The sequence below is a fragment of the Convolutriloba macropyga genome, chromosome 4 (genome assembly GCF_964194025.1).
Source record: "Convolutriloba macropyga chromosome 4, txConMacr16.3, whole genome shotgun sequence".
NCBI classification, from domain to species: Eukaryota; Metazoa; Xenacoelomorpha; order Acoela; family Convolutidae; genus Convolutriloba; species Convolutriloba macropyga.
In genome coordinates, this window is record NC_134471.1 from 53,717,029 (window position 1) to 53,743,565 (window position 26,537).

General features: G+C 32.8%; 1 protein-coding gene across 1 annotated transcript; it reads right to left on the minus strand.

Annotated features, from left to right (window-relative positions):
* Positions 1-962: 962 nt before the first annotated feature.
* Positions 963-15,896, minus strand: LOC142338514 (uncharacterized). The gene is made up of 3 exons (XM_075388297.1): positions 15,485-15,896; positions 5,052-5,137; positions 963-1,350 (listed from the first exon to the last, which is right to left on the minus strand). The coding sequence occupies exons 1-3, from the start codon at positions 15,664-15,666 to the stop codon at positions 1,091-1,093; spliced, it is 528 nt and encodes a 175-aa protein (XP_075244412.1). The 5' UTR covers positions 15,667-15,896; the 3' UTR covers positions 963-1,090.
* Between the last annotated feature and the right edge of the window lie 10,641 nt (positions 15,897-26,537).

Genomic DNA, 26,537 nt, shown 5'->3' on the forward strand with positions numbered 1-26,537 from the left:
TATAATTGAAAATCCGTTTGCAACTGCTATAAGTATATAACACCAATGTTTCTGAATGAAATTTTGATAACTTTTTGTAAATCAAAATTTAAAACCTTTTTGCCCGTTCATCTGCACTGATAACTCTTGTTGCTTTCCCAATGACTGCTATCTTGCTTCCAAATGACGCTTTCCTCAAAATGATCTAGAGACGAAGTACAATTGTATCAGCATTTTAAGTTGCTTTCGGAAAAGTAGTGTATATATATATATATATATATATATATATATATATATATATATGTGTGTGTGTGTAAATATATATATATATATATATATATATATATATATATATATATATAAACATTAGGGAGAGAGTGTGTGCGTGTGCGAGAGGGAGCAGAGCAGATACTTCAAACTCAAAGTTAACAAAATTTTCTTATATAATGCTTGCAAGCAGCCGGGTAGATAAATTATCTGAAAAAAAGTAGAATTTCTTTCCGGAAACCAAAATTTCAAAATTTTACATTGCTATGCAGTAAAGTGTTCACATGTTATAGGGCATGCGCTGAAAACAGCTGATTTTCAAAAAGAAAAATCGATTTTTTTCAGCGTTTTCTGGCCTTCATTTCATTCGATTCAAGGTCATTCTTTCACCTTTGCTTAAGGATCGAACCTCAATGTCGAAAGCGGGGGCCTCTCTTCTTCTGCTACGTCGTATTTCGTTGAAAGGTGCAGTATCTTATTTGCTACTATTAAAAATAAACTTTTTGGAATAATTGCTGAAATGCACTGATATTCGCTGAACCTAAGTAAGAAAAGCCGTTAAAAGTGCTGAAATCATTGCAAAAACGAGCTGAAATACTGTGATGCTTTGTTGTGCGCATTTCAGTTAGTTTATTACGTATTTTTATCTCAAGATGCGCTTTTGCCTCAACGCGTGTTTGTTCAAGCTTGACTCACTGTTGAAAATAAAAAAGTGCTACAGTGCTCAAATTAATTCAAATTCAATTAAATATTATTGACGGTTCATTTCGATTAATTGCTATCACCACGTAACGGTAGTCATAATCGCCAACCACCAAAATTTAATTTGCTGTCGTTTAATGTTTCATTTGAAATACTCACAAATGTATGATTTTTTTCCTAGGCAAGAAGTTGGTAACAGATATGGTTCATATTGAAGTCCTCCGATACATTTTTCAGAGTAATATTGACGGGAATGTATTGGTGGAAACTGGACCGAAACTTGAATGTTTGAGGGAACTGCCAACCCGTCAGACAACTGGCTCAACCAAGCTGTTGTCATCCATTTATCGGGAAATGTTTCAATCATCTGGCTAAACCTGTAGTACCCAGTCCAGTACCACACTGAGAAAACAAATTTTGTTAAGAATAGGGCTCTGAATAAAAAGTCGCTCAGCAAAAAAAAACATCAAGACATCCTAAAATATAACTTAAAGAATTGAATGATATATGGAAAACTTTCACCTGACCAGCAGAGCACGAACAGACGGAAATAGAGCCTCGGTCTAACAACTTTAGAGTAAACATGAATAATAGCACTTAAATTGAATAGACACTCTTGGTTTTAAGGTATTGGAAACCAAAATTACGAAAGGAAAACGCACGTAGCTTGCCAGCCCAGAAATGTCAAAAACTAAAAAAAAAGCAAAAATTTTTTGACGCTCTAAAGACTACTGGTGTAAATATCTTGAAAGTAATGAAAATATTTCATAATATTTCATAATAATAAACTTATTCTTTAAGAATTAAATGAGCAAGTTTCAATTATTATTTGCATTATTCAATGGTAATTATGTTTTCAAAAACGAACTGTTCTTTGCAAAAATCTAACGATTTAGACTACGAAAAACATGGATGATAATCTCTATCCTTTAATGCATTTGAAAGCTTATTCGGTCTAAATTTTTGGTCACCTATGATTCAAAACACTTGAAACGAAAACGAAACTTTTTTTAAGAGACCTTCATTTTTCTGTTTAAGTATACATTATCAAGATATTACAAAAAAACATGAAAAAACTAGTGCCTTGTAACGTATCCCAGAGAAATGTAAGCTATGTCACCCAACAAGTCCGTTCTCATAAAACCAAAAAGGGAAAAAAACGACAAACTGCTCACTTTGGGCTCGAAGCTTTGAAAACTGACCTTTTAAACATAAATTCAAGCCCCCTCTTCCACTCAAACACATATGGGTCTTAATAGACTATCAAGTGATGCGAAGATTTCCATTTTGAAAGGCAGTCAGAAATCTGTTACCTCAAATGAGCGGCAGAGATGCTTACATCTCGCCAATTGTTTGTTTCTAATTCATCAGTATCAGTATAAACTAAACAGAAAGATCTGTGATTTTGTGCACAAATTTTTTACTCTCTTAGCTCTTGCTGTTTTTGCTGTCATAACACTCGGCATCTCTAATGTCAGGTCTCATTGGATTTCAAATTGATAAAAAGTTAAATTTTTAAATGAATTTTTGTCTTATTTGTTTAATTAAAACATTATTGGTTTGTCAACTTTGCCCGTGTTTTCTGTTTACTTTGTTTTCTTGGCATTTAGTTTTAGTGGAAACAAGTCCGGTGGGCACTGCAGTGAGATGCAATTGAACTTCTCTTAAATTTATCAGATAGTAACTAATTGGTATTTTGACTTCGGTTTGTTTGACTTCATGTGGTTTTAAAAAATATAAGCCGCTTTGCTGTTTTTTGATTTAATATCACAAAATCTCATTTTGGCGGCTCGCATTGGATCCCATATAATAAAAAAGTGAACCTTTTATTGTTTTGAGTTGACACTTTTTTATGACTTAAAAAGTTCATTTTCTAAAAAAAATAACGTTTAACTTCTTGGATTTTTGCCTGTATTTGTTGCTCATTTTTTGGTGTCTCACTTAATGTCAAATATAATGGATTTCATAGGTTTCTCGGGAAACTGTTTTCATCCAAATTTTTTTGTAAATTTTCAGTTATTGCGTAATGCTTTGACAGCAATTGTTTTAAAAAACGCATTTAAACTTGATAATGTTCTTGTTTGTTGGTTTTTGGCACTATTCGTCCAATTTATTTCAATATATTTTTCATGTTTTTTTTCATTACATGGCATGACGTGCTTTAAGATTTTTGCATAAAACTATTTTTTTCTGGTTGTGCCGCCAGCACGTCTTGCACCCCCATTTACAGAGCATTTGTCATTACAAAGCAAACCATTATGTTATGTAAAAATATGGCACCTGCGCCCTGAGAGTGTAAATAATATTCATCCACTAAGAGGGGAGGATGGGTTCAAAAACTAAAAACAGAAAAAAATCCGGCGTGTTTATTAACAAAAATGTGAATAGTCAGCTTAGTAAAATATGCAGTCATTTGGATTGTAATTTAGGACTTGTCGGGTTATGTTTTTGGATCTTTTCCATTTGTGCCCCATTCAAATTAATTGCTTCGGCACCCACTAGTATTTTTGCAATGACTTACTATTTAATGACACGTGCGATGTAACGGGGATGCGCAAAGTACTGAGGGTAGAAACAAAAATGGCTTAAAGCGTTGAAATTCTTCAAACTATTTTGTCAGTATATATCTAAATTTACTTCAAGCTGTATTTTATAGACTGCCAGTTAAGTTTCTAATTAAGTTGAGTGCAGAATTAAACGTACGAACGAAACGTGCAAAATTATTTCTTGCAAGAGAAACTTTTCAATATAGCACTGAAGCACAGCTCTATTAGTTCGTTTTATTTACAACAGAATTAGGTTCCATTGATTTATTTTATGAATTCAGACTTTCTTTTTGCCAAAAAATTGAATATTTCAAACAACTGATCGTTTTCAATGGGTGGCCGCCGTATTGGCCGGCAGGGCGTTTAGTCGACAACCAAAAATTGAGAAATTTAACCGACAATTTAGATAAAATGAGCAATCAAACTTATTCTGAAGCTGTGATTGACCAATTGAAAACAATATAGCGGACAAATATACCGCAATTTTTTCATTATCTAGTGTAATGATGGTCTATCATCTTGTGTAACGAAGGTCAATCAACTAGTGTAACCAAGATTTTTCACCGCATGTTGCCATGCCTCGCGGGCCATGGCCATGCCTCAGCGGCCCGTGGGACTTGATATGAATCTATCATAACCGAACTACTGATTTATGGACCAATGAGACTTTTATGACCAATTATGATAAAACTGTCGGCTAAATTTCCCATTTTTTCCTTGTCGGCTAAATGCCCTGTCGGCTAATTTTCTTAGCACCTTTTCAATGGTTTCGAATTACAGCTACTGATAATCACGGCTTTGACATTATGAGGTTTTTTTTAAAAAATAGGGAAATTAGGCCGTTCTGGTTTTTTGTTGTCATATCAGAAATAAGATCAGGTACCCCTGGGTCCCTTATAAGCAAAAAGTGAATTAACCTATTTAATGTATTTAATTTTGAATTGTTCTGTCTCTATTTGCAGGTGATGTTTTCGTTTGTGTGTAGGGTCATATGCCTTGCTGATCAGACCGGAAACAAAAACTAATGAAATTATGTTCTGGATCACAACTTGAAAAACATATAAATACAAGTCCTTTTTTACAATCCAAAGAATTCAAAAAGAGTTGCGAACCCGACTATCCACACTTAAAAAAACGAGCCTTTCATTAAGGCATATGACCCTACACACAAAAGAAAACATCAGCTGCAAATAGAGGCAGAGAACAATTCTAAATTAAATACATGAAATAGGTTCACTTTTTGCTTATAAGGGACCCAATGGGACCTGATCTTATTGAAACTTTCTGATCTGGATCTATGAAGTAGTGTTTTATGCGCTTCAAATAAAAGGCAAGGTTAATATGGTACTATTCATATTTTTATATGCTTCAAATAAAACCATAAAAGGCCCCAGAAAACAGAACAAAAATCGCACGTTTATAATTCAACAAAAAACTACTAGAAACAAGTATATCTGGCCAAGGATATGTGAGCCTCATGATACCCCGACGAGAAGTGTTATGACAAGAGTTACTTTAATGTTTGAATCATAGCATTAACTAAGAATTAACCATTACCTGTCATTGTATAAACATATCGGGAGAACCGTTGGCTAACAACCTTTGCTTCATCAACCGAAGCAGGCTCGAACAGCTGGGATCCTCTAAACAAAAAAAAGCAGTTTTCACGAATGTGTCTTAGTTGGTTTAAAAACTAAATTCACTAATAAGTGAAAAAATTAATATTGATATGATATCAAATATAATCACCATAAGTCCCTTTTTAGCAACTGTGCATGGCCGAAAAAAATTCACTGACATGCAAAATTGATCTCCGAACCTGTGTTAAAGAGAATTTTTGAGTACAACCAATAAACTGGTCAAAAATATAAGAGTTCTCTGTCATTACGCTGTGCCTTAGTTCTCAGCTGTTTCTTTTATACTTTAACGTACTTCAAAGCAGTCTTGTTGATCAACGATTTTGTGGTAAATTATGTTTTTGATCAATTTTCTTAAACTTATCATTTCGTTTCAATTGACGATGGTTGAAAGCAGTATCGATAAAAAAAATTTATCAATCCTATAGCTGCCCTATATAACAAAATTATAAGAAAATTAGTGTTTTGATGAAATCATTGATAAAATGATGATACATTGATAAAATACACTTGGAAGATTAAGCCTAAGAAAACTAACAAATTTCTATCTATAATCAAAACATTTGAGTGAACAACAAAAACAAAAAATAAAGATTTTGGAACTGTCAAAAGCGTTTAATAGAGTAGATGTCTTGTTTTTACAAACAGTTCAAACTGAGGCAAGCAAGTTTGAAGGTCTGTTTTGATTGCATTAGGTGTTATTTAATGATTATAGAAGTCAACTTGAAAAATGTAATGGAAAATGTTTGTTAAAATAGTATTTATTTTAATGCCACAGATCAGAAAACCCAAGTTCTTTAGATGGAAAGTAATTAAATACGGCAGTGCCCTCAATTTTCTGAAAATAGGATACGCCCAAATGAAATTCGCAATTCCTGATGTGATGATATTGGAATCGAACCTCATCTTCAACCATTGCAAAGGGAATTCTTGCTCTTTAATCAACGACAACTGATGACGATGCAAGACTAGACATCAAGGTCAAGGGAATTTGGGAGCCCAGTTTCAAAAAAACATACTTTGAAGAAACAATTGTTAACCCGCTAGCAAATAATTTCCCGAGAGCGGTAGCGAAGGCTGCAACTATCACGAATCAATTAAAAGGAGCAAATATGAACACAAAAATTGAGGTTGCGAAAGCAGTGTTTTGTCTACTGTCTTCGCCTGTACTGGTGGGTCCGAACCAACTGGTATCAAAGTTCTCTGTGAAAAGAGAACAGCTATGCTGACATCATGTCATATCTATAGGCAAAATCAGCTTCGCTCTCTCAAGGAGGTTCATTTTCTGCTATCGGCGCTCTGGGATGCTTAGGTTGCGAGAAATTGTTGATGCTTCAAAAGGAGTGGTCGTTGAAGAAGGGGGCCGTTAGGTTGACTCATCTACTTTCGCCATTAGTTGTTTGTTTCAAGAAATTTCACTTTTTTGTATTTCTCAGGTGATTTTTCGGTGTAATATTTTCATTTTAATGAAAGATTTGAAAAATATAACACGCTTCATTGAGACCTAGTGCTTTGAGGGCCTAAGACCAACCAATATTCACCCAGTATTGAGGAGGGACATTTCATCATTTAGTTTTTCGTTATAGCAATACAGCTGTAATATCTATGGGCTAACTGCTATGCAAAACAGAAGTGAAAATAGACGAAAGTGATTTTAAAAAAGATATCGAGATGCTAAGAACTAAAAACAGTTTGACAACCGAGGAAATAATTTTGGAAAAAGTCGACAAGTGTCAAAATTTAAAATTTTTTCCAATTGCTGGTATTAATTATAAAAAAAAAATTTGATTCAGAAAATTAAGTTCGCAATCAAAATAGTCATGATGTTCTATACGAAGGTACGAGGGTATGAGACCACATAGACTGAATTGCTTTCTGGGATACCCACAATAATGAATATTCATTATTGTGGGTACCCCAAAATCCAATTGAGTCAATTATTCGACCTTGGTTTTTCCAGAGTTTTCACTCGAAAGCTCAAAATTGTTTAGCGAAAGACAATTTGCAGAAAATTTTTGCATAAACCGTTTACTTTTGAAAATGGTGTAAACCTGACCTAGGAAAAAAATCTTGCTTGTACTATGATTGGTAGCCTTATTTTTTCTCCGAACTACACACATATCATAAACCGCTGTTTTTTTAGTGATCAGAGTTCTATTTCTTTATCACTATCCTAAGATTTAAATTTTAACGTGTTGGCAATTTTTCTTGAAATTCTCTATACGCTCAGCACGGATGTTTTTACAAATTTGTACGTGTCTTACAGAAATAATAGAAAATTATGTTCAATGTTTTTTGAAATAAATAACTTTAACACTTTTTATTGTCACATCTGTATAAAAGATAAGTTACAAAAAGTATTAAAAGTTTAAGAGATTTTGAAGGTATCATGACCTAGTTAATACGTTATAGGTATTGTGATGTCAATTTTGGCAATGTTTTCGGTACCAGACCAACTTTTTGGGAAGACAATTATATAGCATTCTCAACAACGCGTCAATCATATGCCACAAATGATTAACATGACTCATTTCAATGTTTTCGTCAAAAAATCATAGAAATTGTCATCAACTGTTCATTAGCTCTTTAGCAAAATCTCGGAATTAATAAGTTTTATTCACACTTTTGGGCTTAGAATTTTGTTTTGCGTACACGATGTAAGTGGTTTAAAACATAATTATTTTTTTTTTCATTAGAGATTGATGAGATTAACTGATCTATTTTGTCCCGACTCAAGAAAACATTAAAGTAGATGAAAACAATTTGCAATCAAACGGAAAAACACGGCTGGAATAACTAGTAATAGATGATTAGCTTTTATTGTGTGCCTATATTAAATTACTAGTTTACTGGGTATCTAACCAATTAAATTTGGCAAAAATTTATTGCCAATCCTATGACTGCTATAAAATATATAAGACAGCAAAATTTTCCGCCTCAAATTTGGCGAAATTGATTGATTTCAATACCCTAAATCCGAAAGGAGTAGATTATTAGGCAAAAGTTTGATTAGTCGAAAGGAATTTTTCTAGCCATCAAGCAACATATTGAGTGAACAACACGAACAAAAATAAAGATTTTAGACCTATGAAAAGTGTTTAATACAGTAGATGTCTCATTTTATACAAAGGGTTCAAATTTAGGCAAGCGAGTTTGGAGGTCTGTTTTGATTTCAATAGGTTTTATTTATTGATTAAAGAAGATAAATTGAAAAATGTAATACAAATGTTAGTTATAATAGTATTTAATTTAATGCCACAGATCAGAAAGCCCAAGTTCCTTAGATTGAAACTAATTAAATACGGCAGTGCCCTCGATTTTCCGAAAATAGGATACGTTCAAATGAAATTCGCAATTCCTGATGTGATGATATTGGAATCGGACCTCATCTTCAACCATTGCAAAGGGAATTCTTGCTCTTTAATCAACGACAACTGATGACGATGCAAGATTAGACATCAAGCTCAAGGAGATTTGGGAGCCCAGTTTCAAAAAACACACTTTGAAGAAACAATTGTTAACCCGTTAGCAAAAAATTTCCTGAGAGCGGTAGCAAAATCTGCAAATATCTCGAATCTATTAAGAGGAGCAAACATGAACCCAAAAATTGATGTTGCGAAAACAGTGTTTTGACTATTGTCTTCGCATGTACTGCTGGAAGTGGCCCATCAGCTTCAAAAGGCCAAACCAACTGTTATCAAAGCTCTCTGTGTAAAGAGAGGAGTTACGCTGACATCATGTCATATCATATCGATAGACAAAAATCAGCGTCGCTCTCTCATGGAGGTCCTTTCTCTGCAATCGAGTCTCGGGACACTTCGGTTGCGCAAAATCATTGATGCTTCAACAAAAGAGCTGCCGTTGAAGAAGTGGGGTGTTAGGTTGACTCAAGTTTTGCCATCAGTTGTTTAGTTTCAAGAAATGTCTGTTTCTCTGTATTTCTCAGGTGATTTTTCAGTGTAAAATTTTCATTTTATTGAAAGATTTTAACAACCTAACACGCTTCATAGAAACGTAATGCTTTGAAGGCTGCAGACCAACCAATATTCTTCCAATGTTGCGGAGGGGCATTTCTTCAACTAGTTTCTCATTATAGCAATACAACTGTAATATCTTTGGGCTAATTATAACGCAAAAATAAGTGAAAATAGACAAAAATGATTTAAAAAAAGCTATCGACAAGTTTAAAAAAAAATAGAAATTCCTATATTGCTTTAACTTTTTAGTAAAAATTTTGATTCAGAAAATTAAGTGTTCAATCAAAATAGTCGTGATGTTTTTTCGTGCCAAGGAGCAAGAACATTTCTAAAATATGGTATATTTGCTTGGGATTTGCAAATAATATGCACTCAATACAATAAGCTGGGAAAGAGCACGCTTGGCAAGAATACTTCTTTTATCCCGACAAGTGTACTTTTTTATGCCTAAATTGACGTTTGTGACCCAAAACCAGCTCCAGTCAAGCCCATTTGGGTTGCGTACAGGGGTATGAGACCACATTGACGGATTTTGTTTTTGGGGGTACCCACAATAATAAATAATGATTGAGGTAGCAGTGTCAAATAACTCTCTTCATATATTTTTAGCACCTGATTGAAGAGAAAATGAAAAGTTTGCAAACAAAAATTACCTTAACCACCTAGATGACTTCCTGGTTTTTAGTGCAGTTTTTACTTCTCCCCTAATACTCAATCTTTACTTCACTACTAATATTGGACAATTTTAAAAAAAAACTTTCTCGGACCACTGGCTGATTACAGCGTCTGGAACCTGACCTAGGAAAAAGGAATCTGCTTGCTCTAAAGTTATCAAAAGTGTTTTTTTCAAAACTACACAAATATCGGTTCAAATCACAAGCCGTTTTTATTATTCTTAGTGATTTGAATTTGAATTTATTGAATACAAAACATTATTATTACATCGGTTTACAATTAATTTCAAAAGTTATCAAATGTAGGATATTATTTGTATCCAGAAGGTTCAGCATTGAGTAGTACTATTCTTCAAGAAGATGAACCTTAATGAGAACCAATTGTTAAAAAAGTTCTTCAAATAAAGTTTTGTTACCAAGAACGTATGTTTCGGCGAATTGTCGTAGAATTTTTTTGAAAGTAATTCTTTAAATTACATTTATTTTCCGGTATCAAGTTCAATTTTATTAGTAAATTGTATGCTTTAGTCAGTAGTCTTTATTAGGGAAAGCTGCAATTTTGCCGTTTTGAATTTAGCAGACAATATCAAATTTGCTGATCCACTGCGAGTGTTTCGCCTGTGAGCTAAGTTTTCTAGCTCAAATTAATTGAGCTCCAACTCACCAGTCAATTGCAGGAACACCTCGCAAAATATTTCGAACAGAAATATCTCAGAAACATAGTAAATTTTTTCCCTTATCAATATATCCTTGATTGTGCCAGTCTTCTTTCGAAAAAAGTAGGCACAAAAAATTCTTTTTTGTGATTGCTGAATTTCTAAAAACTTTGTTTTGTAAGTGTTGCCATATACTAGTAAACCATAGCTAATTTAGAAGCTGTAGAATTTTATCAACTGATGTTTCAGGAAATAAGCTCGGGCTTTAAACGGAACTCCGCAAAATTTTGATAGTTCTTCAATTGCTTGGACTATATGTTCCTTAAACGTCATTTTTTTTCAATAATTAAACCAAGATACTTTACAGTATCTTTGCAACGAAGATTTTGGCCAAGCATGTCTACTGATGGAGTAATTTTATCAGAAGCTAAGTAACAACTTTTTTCTGTGTTAACTGTTAGACCATCATTATCAAACCAACTGTGACATGAGGCTAAATCGTTTTTGAGAAGAATTTTTATCAAATTTATTCGAACTGTAGATGGTTGTATCATGAGCATTATTTTTGGTGATCAAAAATCTATTTCTTTATCATGCTCTTTAGACTTCAATTCAAACGTGTTGGCAATCCTTGTTGAACTTTTCTATACGCTCAGGACGACTGTTTTTACAAATATTTATAGACCTTACAGAAACAATAGAAAAATATGTTCGATGTTTATGAAAAAAATAACTTTTACATTTTCCGTTGTCACATATGTTTAAAAGATAAATGAAAAAGTTTTAAAAATTTAAGAGATATGAAAAATTTATGATCTAGTCAATACGTTACTAGGTATTGTGATGTCAATCATGGCAATTTTTTCAGTACCAGATCAACTTTTTGAGAACAGAATTATATATCATTCTCAGCAACTCGTCAGACAAATGCCACATATGATTAACATGAAGCATTTCAATGTTTTCGGCACAAACGTATTTAATTTGTCATCAACTGTTCAATAGCTTTTTAGAAAAATCTCGGAATTAATAAGTTTTATTGCCACTTCGGGACTTATATTTTTTTGGCGTACACTATTCAAGTGGCTTAACACATTATTCAACTTTAATTCATTAGAGGTTGATGAGATTAACTGATCACTATTCTCATGGCTTAAAAAACATTGAAATAGATAAAAAAAAATTTGCAATCAAAAGAAAATAACGCGGCTGAAAAAACTAGTAATGCACTATTAGCCTTTATTGTGTGTCTATATTAGTCTACCAGTTTACTGGGTTTCTGTTCAATTATATTTGGCAAAGAACTATTGGGAATCCTATGATTGCCAAAAAGATACATAAGAAGCAAGTTTGTCCGCTTCAAATTTGGCGAAAATGATCGATTTCAATACCCCAGCTCAGAAAGGAGTACATTATAAGGCGAGAATTTGATTAGGCGAAAAGAATTTTTCCAGCCATTAAGCAAAAATTCAGAACTCAACTTCAATGGAAATTAGGCGAACACCCATTCAAACACTTAAAAAGGAGGTGCTGGAATATCTGCTTGATATTATAATATAATATTAGCGACTATAACAACTTACTTCGTTGAAAAATAGGTGAAAAAACAATCAAAAATTTACTAAGAGTTTCAAATTCTGAGTTTCTCAACAATTTTCAGTACCAAACTTCCCCATTTTTGGGGATTTTTTCTCCCGGTAGTTCTAAATTATTTACATTAAAGTTTTTAATAATTAACACCTGCTTTCCCTTAACTGAGTAGAGCAAAATAGCAAAGCATTAAAAACAGTGGTACATTTTTAAATACTGTTAACAAATCGTTTGCATGCAAGCAGAACTAAAATGGGAACTTCACAAGTTTATCGCATCGAATGGATTATGGTGTACCCCTTTTAATTGCTTTAGTTGTTAATCGCTTAACTTCCACAAAACTTTAGTTCAAGATTTTTGCCTATGGCTACAAAAATTTTGTTCCCCTAGTTGAGGTTTGGCCAAATATCGCTTACACCCGCTTCCGAATTCAGCATTCAGCAATTTAGCGAATTACGTTTCAATAAAATTCATCAGCATAATTTGTTTCGTAGCTTCCCCATTATTTCTAGCTTGTGTTTTTGTAAAGTGTCGTCATCTGTTTTGATAATTCTTAAAGCGAATTGGAAATGATATTTGCGTGATAGTTTCCGTCGCACAAGGCTGTTGAGGGAACCAAAACATAAATTCATATCTTTGCTAAAAACGCTTTCATTATTCGATTTACATGCAGTGTTCGTGCATCTTTGCAACTGTTCATTTTTTTGGGTTTTTCCATATGCGTTGTTTTGGTAGCCTGCTCACTGAGTGTCTACAATGGCAAGTGCCAACTATTTTTAGTGATGATAATTTTTTTGAAAATTTGTTAGGTTACCAATGACATTTTTTATCACACTTTATTACGTTTTTATTCACATTATGTTGTCACATTTTTTGTTTTGTTATTACTCTTTCACTACGTGATTATTTGACAGATGCTACGAAATGTCTACTCAAGCATATTTTAAAATCGGCTCGCAGTTTTTACCGCCGCTCCCCTTACGCACAATCAAATCGCAAAATTAGGTATGATCTACGCTTAAGTCCACACAAAATTATTTAAGATCTACGCTAAATTCAAAGCAAATTATTTAAGATCTACGCTAAATTCAAGGCAAAATCATGTAAGATCAACGTTAAATTCACAGCAAAATTTGAAAGGTCTCTGCTTAAAAACGCAAATTTTGTTGAATTTATGAACGCGTTGAATTTATGCAAGATCTACGCTAAGTTCAACGCAAAACAATGTAAGATCTTTGCTAAATTCAACGCAAAATTTTGTAAGCTCTACGCTTAGAGACGCAAATTTATATAAATTTGGCGGTGAATGCGTTGATATTATGTAAGTTCGATTCAACGCACATAATATCAACGCATTCACCTCCAATCTTACATAATTTTGCGTCTCTTAGAGATGACACCTCGGCCCTGGAATCATCATTTCTTTTTAATTATTTTTTAGATGACTACTAAAATTGACTGCCAGCAATTTAATCTTTTCCATAAACGGCTTATTCAATAATTGATTGGCTAAAATTGTTTCTCCTGTTCAAGGAATTTCAGAAATTTTAGCTGATATTTACTTTAGTTCATATAAAACGTTAAACAAAACGGTGACAAGTGAAAATAATTTTGATAATTTACCCAAAATACAAGAGGCAGACAAAATTACGAAAAAACTCCGATTACAGATAATTTGGAAAAAACAAAAAGCATCAAAAAATAAAAACTTTTAATCAAATTTTTGCTAATAAAATAGATTTTATGTTATCAATCAAAGCCATTTCAATAACTTATTATTCAGAATTTTAGCCAATGAATGTGTCTTTTTTGACTAGGCAAGGAAGTACTTAACATTTTTCTCTTGGTGCTCATATGAGTTTGCTTGTGTGTGTTTGCGTGTTCTTGTTTCTTTATTTGTGTTTGGTATACATCTGATTGAAAAAAAACCATACCCAAAGAAAGCAAGTATCAAAAAAGTCTTGTTTCTTTTAATTAATCATTTTTATTACGAAAAGCATAGATCACTTTACTGGCGATAAATGTAGAGTTAAACATCCAAAACCACAAGTTTACGGTATAAGAAAGACAAGGAATTATTGCAACTCAATCTTTGTCATATTGTTTTGAAATGCTCCTTCAAGTTCTCAAAGTCATTATTACAACGGCACCGGAAGTACAACGAAGAGAGTTCTTGTTCAAATTAAATACAAGAAGTTATAATTTTCTATCATTTGGTTTCATAAAAAACTTGGATTGGCTATATTTCTTTTCATATATAATTTTCAAGGAAAGAGTTTTCTCAGTTTTCTTATAATCATCTGTACAGCGTTATCAAAAATAAAAGAAAAAATAACTCCATGTCTCAAAATAACAACTCGACAGTAACAATTGATAGTATAGGAAAAGGAATCATTATATAAAAATTATTGTCTAATTATAATAAAAAACCCATTTTTCACTTTTTTAAATATCTATAACAGGAAGTAAAATCTCAATACTACGCCACATTATCGAAAAAAATTGAAAAATAGATGAATCAGAGAAGCCACATTTAAAGAGAAATATTTCAATTAAATTTTTTGTTTTGCTTTATTTTAACTTTTTTTGGATCTGGAAAAAATTTGCATGCCTCAAAGACCTACAAGGTTAACTAAACCTTGTATTGAAAACGATTGTACTGCGAGACACGAAAATTTATTTTTCTTTAGTCGATTTTCCAAGGAAAAGTTTCTTCAATTTACTTAGGTTTTCAACAATGAGAACATCGAATTAAAAATATATGTGACTCGATATCTACATCCCAACTCCTCTCATTCGGTTGTTGCTCGATTTTTTGTTTTTCCAGAGTTGCTTGAATAAAACATTTTTGATTGAATTTGGGTTACAAAAACGTAAAAATTTTGTTACAGAAAAGAGTCTGACTCGCCGATCATTGAATTAATTTAGAAAAAACAGTGGAGCAAAACATCAAGATCGATTCAAAACAATAGCATTGCAAGTGAGTTAAGACATTCTAAAAGTTAGAGTCAAATATCTGTTTAATTTTTAATTTTTTTCCAAAAGTGGATTGAAAAAGTCCCAGTGGGCAATTAGCCACAATTTAATGCTGATATTAATTGTTCGAATGGTTCAGATAGAATGAGGATAAAGCTATATAACCCCTCCCGCTTTTAGTAAAAAAATATAACAAATTATTAAAGCAGATGTAATAAACAGATAAACCAGTTAACTAGAGAGAAAAATTAAACATTGGCTCTAATTTATTTTTTTTGAAAAAGTTTATGAAAAGTATCACTAAAATGAGAAAGCTGCAACGAAAAAATTAAAAGTAAAAGTTAAAAGCAAACAATAGAAAAAAACTACATTTGGTGTTAAATTCATTATGAGTTGAGTCTCAATAAATTTTGATCTACAATTCCTGAATAGCTAAAGGGTATCCCACTGCAACGATGAATGAAATACTTAAAGACTCACCGCCTTTTACATTCAGAAATTGCCTCTTTGAATGTCGTATTGAAATGATTATATTTTCCAATCTTTTCCTGAAGCGAGTAGTAGCATTTTTGTGGAAATTGTTCAATTTCAATGAAGTCTGTTGGACAATCGGCTGCAAATGCAGATACATCTAAAGCGAGATAAAACAGAAGCAATATCATTTTTTGTGGCGTTGATTTTGCTATGTTTACAGTTTTAGCTTCAAATGTGATAGTTAAAATTTCAAAAAATAACCCTGAATTTTAGTCAGCTAAAAATTGTTTAGCTCTTTTCAAATAGCAAAACTACACAAAATGATTTCAAAATCTGAAAAACAAAGAAAGTGAAAGCGCGAAAATTAGGTCGCAAATAAGCATTAACTGAATTTATTGCTGCTGGAAAGTTCACTGATAATTTTCTTGAACTTTCTTTTCTTTATGTAAGCGTTAATTTCAAAAACGCATTCGGAGGACAATTTTTTTGGCGTACTTTATATTGTCAACTGTCAATTTTTAATAAATGTTTTTATAAATAAAATTTCAGATTAGTTTTAACGAAGGACTTATGAAGGTTTTAACCTAATTACATAAATTTTTTGACATCTGACATCTGTTTCGTACATGAAACAAATTTAGCCAATGAAAATCTGTCAATATCAAACCGTCTATCGTACTGAACTGAGTCAACCAATAATTCTTGTAAACTTAAAAAGAAAAGTAACAACAACTTGCATCCTCTAATGGTGAAACAAGCCATCGAGCCGAAAGAGCTTGATTTGAGAATAGTTTCCATATTTCCCTTAATTAACATGAATTGGAAATGTCTAAGAATTAAAATTGGAAAGCGGCACGATCGAGTTTTGCGTAATTTTATTCCCCGAAATAAGAACCCAACCCAAAATATAACTAGTACTAGAATGTGGTATTTTTTTATTAAAAGTCGTGCGCCGCTTGCTTGATTTACACCCCGAAGAGGCTAACACTAAGAGGTGGCCATATACTAAAAGTCAATGAAACGAAGAAATAGGATGGACACTGTAAATTAAATTTTCTCAATTTTTGAAATTTTAAGAAAGATAAGTTTAGAGTATAATGAAATGATGAATCTGCATAGCTAATTATTGTAATAATCATTCGTATTAAGGCATCAGAGCGCCCGTACAAAGTGCCTGTGTTATAATATGTTTGTTCTTTTTTCTCTATTCACAATTTTTGTAAAATGATTAGATAAAAATCAGAGGGAACAAAAACATAAAACTAGCAGAAACTACATCAATTTTACAATATCAACTAAACTAATTACAAAAGAGAACAAGGAGGCTCGGTAATGTGCGATCGCACATAAGGTTCCGACCCCGCTCATGCACAATTTGGCATAATTGTCTACCAAATGAGGAACAGATAGAAAAACCCAAAAATTCAATTAATTTTCAAACATAGCCGGCAGAATATCGGAATAGCTGCGAATGAATAGACTTGCGTGCCGTATAAAACAGATGAAACCGATACAGAGCTAAACTGAAAAAAAATCGACGCCGCTCAAAAAGCTATGTAAAAAACATTCAGCGATAATTTGATAAAGCTCGTTGAAATTCCTTGCTTAGAATCCTTTTTTGGTTTTAGGGAGCTCTACTGCACATATGAGTTCCTTTGACCTGAAACTAATTGAAATTAAAATTAAGTTTTAAAGTGCGAAACTCATTTTATTGAGTCAGGTAAGTCACGTTTTTCTAGAGAGATTGAGAAATGAAGTCACGCGCGCAAACACTGTTGGTGAGGGAAAAAAATCATTCAGAAAAATTGGCTTTTTCAGGTTTGATGTGTGAATAATTGTACAACGAAAAGGAGCGTCAGACGACAAAACAAAAAAACCAAGAGCACCGCAATTCAGCTCCGCTCAGCTTACAGCTTCGCAGCTATAAAAATGATTGGTGTATGAATGAAAAGATAGCCTCCAAAGCGAATAGCTCAGTGGAGTGAAAAAATAATGCATTAGATTGATGAAATATGCCAATATTAAAAAAGCGGGTCAAGACGAACAGCAAAATCAAACAACAACAACAACAACAAACATTAATTACATCAAAAACTTTATGTCCGTTTTAAAAACAAAACTTAATAACAAATGCAAATTAGTGTCGGATAAACTGAAGCTAAAAAAAATAACCTGTAAAATATATAGGACAAGCCACTAATAGGTCTTGTTGACAATTGGACAAAAAAAACGAAAACAGTTGAAATCAGTTGACAACAAGTTGAAAAATTTGCTTATCTTTTCTTTTTAAAACAATTAACTTCAAAGTAATGAAAGCCATAGGGAATAAACTAAAATGTCCCATAGATTTGCAATTGTGAATGCTTCTAAGGATTAGGGAATTAAGAACTGTCGGTATTGAATTTTATGCGGTTACAAAAAGAACAACAAATCGGCAACAAACAAAAATCAGTTAAAGCTTGTCAGAAAACGCATTCGAAGCCGTAATGCCATACTTTGGCCCTCAAAAAATGTCTCATTTCAGCTTCGGCGAACAACCATAAGGAAATATATGGCCTTTCATTAATGATACTAGGTGACAAGTAGACAAAAAAAGGGCCAAATTAAGTAATACTTGTTTTTTTCGAAAAAAAAATTATTTCCAAAGAGATGAAAGCCATTAATTAAAAAATGATATAATTAAATAGGTTCGTCTATTCTTCCAAGGGAAGCCCCTGAGAACTGCAATTATCCAAAAAAAATGTGTTGCCTCTACAAAAAGAACCTCAAAAACAACTAAAAATAAAAAGTAATTTAATTTTTCTGTGGAAAACCCGTGTCCAATCAGTAAAGTACTTGCAAATTCTTTAAAAACATTAGATGTTGTGACAACGTTATTTTTGACAGCTTTCATTGACAGTAATAATGTCATATTTGATCGGTAATTAACGAGAATAGTTAACAAACAGAAAAAAAGGAACAAAGTATGTAGTTCATAGTAAGGAACAAAAAAAGGAACGTAGTAAGGAACAAAGTACAATTGTTTTCAAAGCGATGAAAGTCATCTGCTATCTACTAATATCGGAGTATTGGCTCATCTAATTTTCAAAGAAAGGCTAACCAAACAATGGCATTGTACAGAAAATTTCATATGACTAAAAAAAGCAAAGTACAAATCTATAAAGTTCAAATAAATTCTTCGAGAATGTGGTGTCGAAGCCGTTACAACCATTCTCTTAATCTTTAAGGATTAAAATATTATCAATTTTGCTCTATTTTTTATCGCCAATAAGATGATATTTGAACGGTTAATAGCGTGACAATGTGACAAAATTAAAAAATGTGAAAAATGGGCAAATACCTAAAAAGAATAGAAAACTTTTAATCTAGTAGTATCCAAGCAAGAAAACCATAACTTAAAGCGTAAAACCGCAAAAAAGATTTGATTTGAATTCAGTACAAAAAAGAAGCATTTTTTGTTGCAGACACTAATCTACAAGTTGACGAAATTAGGAGAAAAGTGGAGGCAAAGTTCAATAAGCCATTTTTTACTTAAAAACCAAATAATTTTGAAAGTCAAATGACCATAATATTTCAAGTAAAAAGCTAGACAAACTAGTTTGGATCCAATTAGGAAGTCAATTGGAGCCCTCAATATTGAGGTTTGATTTAAAATGTTCTTTTGTTTAATTAATATAAAAAAGAAAGAACTTTTTTTTAATAAAAAGACCGGCTGATTACAATCCGAATTATTTTTCGATTGTAACAGTCCAAGATTGGTCCAAACTAGCCCTGCTAATGCTTTTCGTACATTAAGAACTTGCTTTCGAACTCGTACATTAAAAAATTGAAAAATAAATGCCGCGCTTTTGATAATCAACGAGTAAAGTTAGCAAAAAACGGCAAAGTTTTAATTACGGAGCTCTAGCATCGGAAGTTGAAGTAGAAATAGCTCCTTTTTGAGTCTACAAAGAATATGTTAGCGGTGTTTGGGTGTGTAATTTCTGCAATTTTACTCAAAGTGGACTAAAGAAATTTATTTCGCGCTGTTTTTGAATGAAGAACTCTGAGTTTTGAAATACTTAGCAAAAATTTTTGACAATAAAGAATAAATAAAAATACTCAAGAATAGTTTTTTGTCTTTAACAATAAAATCAATAAAAGTTTTCCTATAAAATATTAACAATTTTCAGCAAAATTAGCGAACTTTTACTCGAAATATGGCAAAAAGTTCGGAAAATGTGAATAAAATCAACGGAATTCACTCTATTTTTAAAAAAACGCTACTGGAGGACAATTGTTTTAGCACTTTATGTTGTCAACTGTCAATTTTTAATAAATGTTTTAATAAATACATTTTCAGATTAGTTTTAACGAAGGAGTTATGAATGCCTTAACCTAATTACATAAATTTTTTGACATATGACATCTATTTCTTACACGAAACAAATTTCGCCAATGAAAAGGTCTGTCAAATATCAAACCGTCTATCGTACTGAACTGAGTCAAACAATAATTCTTGTAAACTTTAAATGAAAAGTAACAGAAACTTGCATCCTCTGATGGTGAAACAAGCCATCAAGCCGAAAAAGCTTTATTTGAGAATAGTTTCTACCTTTCCCTTAATTAAAATGAATTGGAAATGTCTATGATTAAAATTGGAAAGCGGAACGATCGAGTTTCGCGTAATTTTATTCCCCGAAATAAGAAACCAACCCAAAATATAACTATTACCAGATTTTGGTATTTTTTTATAAAAAGTCGTGCGCCGCTTACTTGATTTACACCCCGAAGAGGCTAACACTAAGAGGTGGCCATATACTAAAAGTCAATGAAACGAAGAAATAGGATGGACATTGTTAATTAAATTTTCTTGATTTTTGAAATTTTAAGAAATATAAGTTTAGAATATAATGAAATGATGAATCTGCATAGCTAATTATTGTAATAATCATTCGTATTAAGGCACCAGAGCGCCCGTACAAAGTGCCTGTGTTATAATATGTTTGTTCTTTTTCTCTATTCATAATTTTTGTAAAATGATTAGATAAAAATCAGAGGGAACAAAAATATAAAACTAGCCGAAACTACATCAATTTTACAATATCAACTAAACTATTTACAAAAGAGAACAAGGAGGCTCGGTAATGTGCGATCGCACATAAGGTTCCGACCCCGCTCATCCACAATTTGGCATAATTGTCTACCAAATGAGGAACAGATAGTAAAACCCAAAAATTCAATTAATTTTCAAACATAACCGGCAGATTACCGGAATAGCTGCGAACGAATAGCTGCGAATGAATAGCTTGCATGCCGTATAAAACAGATGAAACCGATACAGAGCTAAACTGAAAAAAAAATCGACGCCGCTCAAAAAGCTATGTAAAAAACATTCAGCAATAATTTGATAAAGCTCGTTGAAATTCCTTCCATAGAATCTTTTTTTTAGTTTTAGGGAGCTTTACTGCACATATGAGTTCCTTTGAACTGAAACCAATTGAAATTAAACTTAGGTTTTAAAGTGCGAAACTCATTTTATTGAGTCAGGTAAGTCTCGTTATTCTAGAGAGATTGAGAAATGAAGTCACGCGCGCACACACTGTTGGTTAGAGAAAAAATTTTTCAGAAAAATTGGCTTTTTGAGCAGCTTTTTGATGTGTGAACAATTGTAAAAAGAAAAAGAGCGTCAGACGACGAAACAAAAAAAACCAAGAGCACCGCAATTCAGCTCCGCTCAGCTTACAGCTTCGCAGCTATAAAAATGATTGGTGTATGAACAAAAAGATAGCCTCCAAAGCCAATAGCTCAGTGGAGTTAAAAAAATGATGCATTAGATTGATGAAATATGCCAATATTAAAAAAGCGGGTCAAGACGAACAGCAAAATCAAATAACAACAACAACAACAACAACAACAAACATTAATTACATCAAAAACTTTATGTCCGTTTTAAAAACAAAACTTAATAACAAATGCAAAATAGTGTCGGATAAACTGAAGCTAAATAAAATAACCTGTAAAATATATGGGACAAGCCAATAATAAATCTTGTTGACAATTGGACAAAAAAAAACGAAAATAGTTAAAATCAGTTGAAAACAAGTTGAAAAATTCGCTTATTTTTTTAAAAAACAATTAACTTCAAAGTAATGAAAGCCATAGGAAATAAAATAAAATGTCCCATAGGTTTGCAATGTTGAATGCTTCTAAGGAATAAGGAAATAAGAACTGTCGGTATTGCATTTTTTTGTGCGGTTACAAAAAGAACAACAAATCGGCAACAAACAAAAAATCAGTTAAAAATTGTCAGAAAACGCATTCGAAGCCGTAAAGCCATACTTTGGCCCTCAAAAATGTCTCATTTCAGCTTCGGCGAACAACCATAAGGAAATATATGGCCTTTCATTAATGATACTAGGTGACAAGTAGACAAAAAAAGGGCCAAATTAAGTAATACTTGTTTTTTTCGAAAAAAAAATTATTTCCAAAGAGATGAAAGCCATTAATTAAAAAATGATATAATTAAATAGGTTCGTCTATTCTTCCAAGGGAAGCCCCTGAGAACTGCAATTATCCAAAAAAAATGTGTTGCCTCTACAAAAAGAACCTCAAAAACAACTAAAAATAAAAAGTAATTTAATTTTTCTGTGGAAAACCCGTGTCCAATCAGTAAAGTACTTGCAAATTCTTTAAAAACATTAGATGTTGTGACAACGTTATTTTTGACAGCTTTCATTGACAGTAATAATGTCATATTTGATCGGTAATTAACGAGAATAGTTAACAAACAGAAAAAAAGGAACAAAGTATGTAGTTCATAGTAAGGAACAAAAAAAGGAACGTAGTAAGGAACAAAGTACAATTGTTTTCAAAGCGATGAAAGTCATCTGCTATCTACTAATATCGGAGTATTGGCTCATCTATTTTTCAAAGATAGGCTAATGAAACAGTGGCATTGTACAGAAAATTTCATACGACTAAAAAAGCAAAGTACAAATTTATAAAGATCAAATAAATTCTTCGAGAAAGTGGTGTCGAAGCCGTTAAGACCGTTTTCTTTATCTTTAACGATTAATATATTATCAATTGTGCTCTATTTTGAACGCCAATAAGATGATATTTGAACTGTCAATAGCGTGACAATGTGACAAAATCAAAAATGTGAAAAATGGGCAAATACCTAAAAAGAAAAGAAAATTTTAAATCTAGTAGTATCCAAGCAAGAAAACCATAACTTAAGGCGTAAAACCGCAAAAAAGATTTGATTTGAATTCAGTACAAAAAAGAAGCATTTTTTTGTTGCAGACACTAATCTACAAGTTTACGAAATTAGGAGAAAAATGGAGGCAGTTCAATAAGCCATTATTTACTTAAAAACCAAATAATTTTGAAAGTCAAATGACCATATTATTTCAAGTAAAAAGCTAGACGAACTAGTTTGTATCTAATTAGGAATTCAATTGGAGCTATCAATAGTGAGCTTTGAATTGAAATTTTCTTTTGTTTAATTAATATAAAAAAGAAATTAATAAAAAGACCGACTGATTACAATCCGAATTAGTTTTCGATTGCAACAGTCCAAGATTGGTCCAAACTAGCCCAGCTAGTGCTTTTCGTACATTAAGAACTTGCTTTTGAACTCGTACAATAAGAAATTGAAAAATAAATGACGCGCTTTTGATAATCAACGAGTAAAGTTAGCAAAAAACGGCAAAGTTTTAATTACGGAGCACTAGCATCGGAAGTTGCAGTAGAAATAGCCCCTTTTTGAGTCTACAAAGAATATATTAGCGGTGTTTGGAAGTGTAATTCCTACAATTTTACTCAAAGTGGACTAAAGAAATTTGTTTCGTGCTGTTTTTGACGAGGAACTCTGAATTTTGAAGTACTTAGCCAGAATTTTTGACAATAAAGAATAAATAAAAATACCCAGGAATAGTTTTTTGTCTTTAACAATAAAATCAATAAACGTTTTCCTATAAAATATTGACAAATTTTAGCAAAATTAGCGACCTTTTAGTCGAAATATGGCAAAAAATTCCGGAAAATGTGAATAAAATCAACGGAATTCACTCAATTTTCTGAAAAGTTTAAACCTCGATAACTCCCTGTAAGAAACAAAAATCACAAAAATCTTTTTTAATTCCGTATTCTACACTGGACAAGCTTTCTAATGATACCAGTTTCAAATCTCTACGATGAACATATCGATCGGCCAAAATTGACTGAACAAAAAAACCAATTTGAGTATATAGTTCCTCCCCCCTCAAAAGGGTTGAACAAAAATTCAGACAAATCTCAGAATTAGATCTCGACTTATGAGAAGATCAGGTTTGACAAAAATTGGTTATGAAAAGACTCTCACTCGACGTATGAAAAACACTTTTGCTCGATTTGATGAGAGTCCTCGACTATAATATCGATCAATAATGGACTTTTTGTGTTTTTCATAGGTCGAAATCTAAACCTTGGACGGTATTAGAGGACATTTTCATCTGTATTGCTGATGAGAGCAAACGATTTATTAAATGATAGATTCCTACTGTTTTAAAACATATCTCTAGTCTAATCTTTCGTTAAAAGAGCACGTCTAAGTTTCACGTTGTTGGACAAAAGAGTCAAGTTTTTGTTGCAATTTTGGCGGTTTATTTGAATTATCTTGAAAGTTGCAATAGCATTGGCAACATGTTGCAAGGGCACAAAGGGGGCATCAAGTCTTTTAGAGGCATCAATTGAAGTCTTTTGTCATCTTCTTTGAAATTGGCTCTGAAACTGTAAGCTGAAATGTTGTCAATATCATCAGTACATCAATTTGTGGGAAAGGAGTAACTCACGTTGCCTAAAACCGGATTAAAAAAGATCGAAAAAAAAATTACGGAGAAAAAACGCGTGCGAGACCGGAAATGGGGCGAACGAACGTGCCGTAAGCCGTTTTTACCTTTACGACTCGAGTTTCTCCATCTCGTCCTGGCGTTGTCTCCAAGACTCTTCCCAGTGGCCAATTGCCTCTTGGTGTTTGGTCTTTCAACACCCAAACAATTTCGACCACTTTGAGTGGTCAGTCGTTGCTGTTTGACCATTTTGACGGTCGGCTAACGGTTGGCAGATACTCTTTAACCAAGCGTCGCCATATATGGTTCATCAGCTTCTGCGTGTTCTTCCATGTTTTCAAGCTTGCAGGTTGCTGGTCTCCAAATTGTCCTGGTGGCAAGCTATTGAAGGGACGCTGGATAGGAAAGTGGTTTCGAGTCAAAGGTTCTTCGTTGTCAGGCCGCTCAGCAAGGTTAGTCAGTGGTCTGGAGTTGAGAATTGATTCTTCTTCCACCATGATTGTTAGGAAAATGTCAAAAGAGAGTCTTCTGGACCCTAGAATGAGGAGGAGCGCTCTTTTGGCGCTCTAGATCAAACGCTCCCAGATACCGCCAAAATGAGGGCCGTATGGGGGATTGAATTTCCACGTTGTATTGGCCACTGCTAAAGCTTTGTAGATTCTGTCATTGTCCACGGCTTTAACAGTTTTCTTCAGTTCTTCAGAAGCGCCAACGAAAGTTTTCCCCGTTGTCGCTGTAGAGAAGTTGGGGCTGGCATCGACGACTGCAAAATATTCTGAAGGCATTGAGAAACGTATCTGTGTTTAGGTCTGGACACGTTTCTAAGTGAACTGCACGCGTCACCTTGCATGTAAATATCAGAGCATAATGTTTTTCTATAAGGCCTTTAGAATCTTCGATGTAGAAGGGTCCAAAGAAATCACCAGAACACCAGAATTAGCAAAAGGAAATTGTGTTTTTGTTGTTGGAAAACGAAACTAGGTAATGGTGCCATAATTGGTTGAATGTTTTTCGTGTCAAAGCGTCGACATAAGAAACAATGAAATCGTACGCTTGCTAACGTTTTCCGAAGGCCAATCACATGGTAACGTTGTTGAATGATTCCTTTTGTTGGTTCTGTGGACTGGTGAATACATATTTGATGGGCATGTTCCAGGTACAAACGAACAATTTTCTCTTTGGCGTTTAAAATTATTGGACGTTTTTCCAAATCCAGTTGTGTTGGTGCATACTGCAAACGACCACAAGATCTGAATAATCCGTTCTCATCCAACAGCGAAATTCAAAGCAAATTATTTAAGATCTACGCTAAATTCAAGGCAAAATCATGTAAGATCAACGTTAAATTCACAGCAAAATTTGAAAGGTCTCTGCTTAAAAACGCAAATTTTGTTGAATTTATGAACGCGTTGAATTTATGCAAGATCTACGCTAAGTTCAACGCAAAACAATGTAAGATCTTTGCTAAATTCAACGCAAAATTTTGTAAGCTCTACGCTTAGAGACGCAAATTTATATAAATTTGGCGGTGAATGCGTTGATATTATGTAAGTTCGATTCAACGCACATAATATCAACGCATTCACCTCCAATCTTACATAATTTTGCGTCTCTTAGAGATGACACCTCGGCCCTGGAATCATCATTTCTTTTTAATTATTTTTTAGATGACTACTAAAATTGACTGCCAGCAATTTAATCTTTTCCATAAACGGCTTATTCAATAATTGATTGGCTAAAATTGTTTCTCCTGTTCAAGGAATTTCAGAAATTTTAGCTGATATTTACTTTAGTTCATATAAAACGTTAAACAAAACGGTGACAAGTGAAAATAATTTTGATAATTTACCCAAAATACAAGAGGCAGACAAAATTACGAAAAAACTCCGATTACAGATAATTTGGAAAAAACAAAAAGCATCAAAAAATAAAAACTTTTAATCAAATTTTTGCTAATAAAATAGATTTTATGTTATCAATCAAAGCCATTTCAATAACTTATTATTCAGAATTTTAGCCAATGAATGTGTCTTTTTTGACTAGGCAAGGAAGTACTTAACATTTTTCTCTTGGTGCTCATATGAGTTTGCTTGTGTGTGTTTGCGTGTTCTTGTTTCTTTATTTGTGTTTGGTATACATCTGATTGAAAAAAAACCATACCCAAAGAAAGCAAGTATCAAAAAAGTCTTGTTTCTTTTAATTAATCATTTTTATTACGAAAAGCATAGATCACTTTACTGGCGATA

Excerpts from the sequence above, each read along its gene's own strand:
- LOC142338514 (XM_075388297.1), bottom strand. The coding sequence starts at position 15,666 with ATGATATTGCTTCTGTTTTATCTCGCTTTAGATGTATCTGCATTTGCA. Across the intron at positions 5,138-15,484 it reads ATTTCTGAATGTAAAAGGCG|AGGATCCCAGCTGTTCGAGC; the intron begins GTGAGTCTTTAA and ends TTTTTTGTTTAG. Across the intron at positions 1,351-5,051 it reads ATATGTTTATACAATGACAG|TGTGGTACTGGACTGGGTAC; the intron begins GTAATGGTTAAT and ends TTGTTTTCTCAG.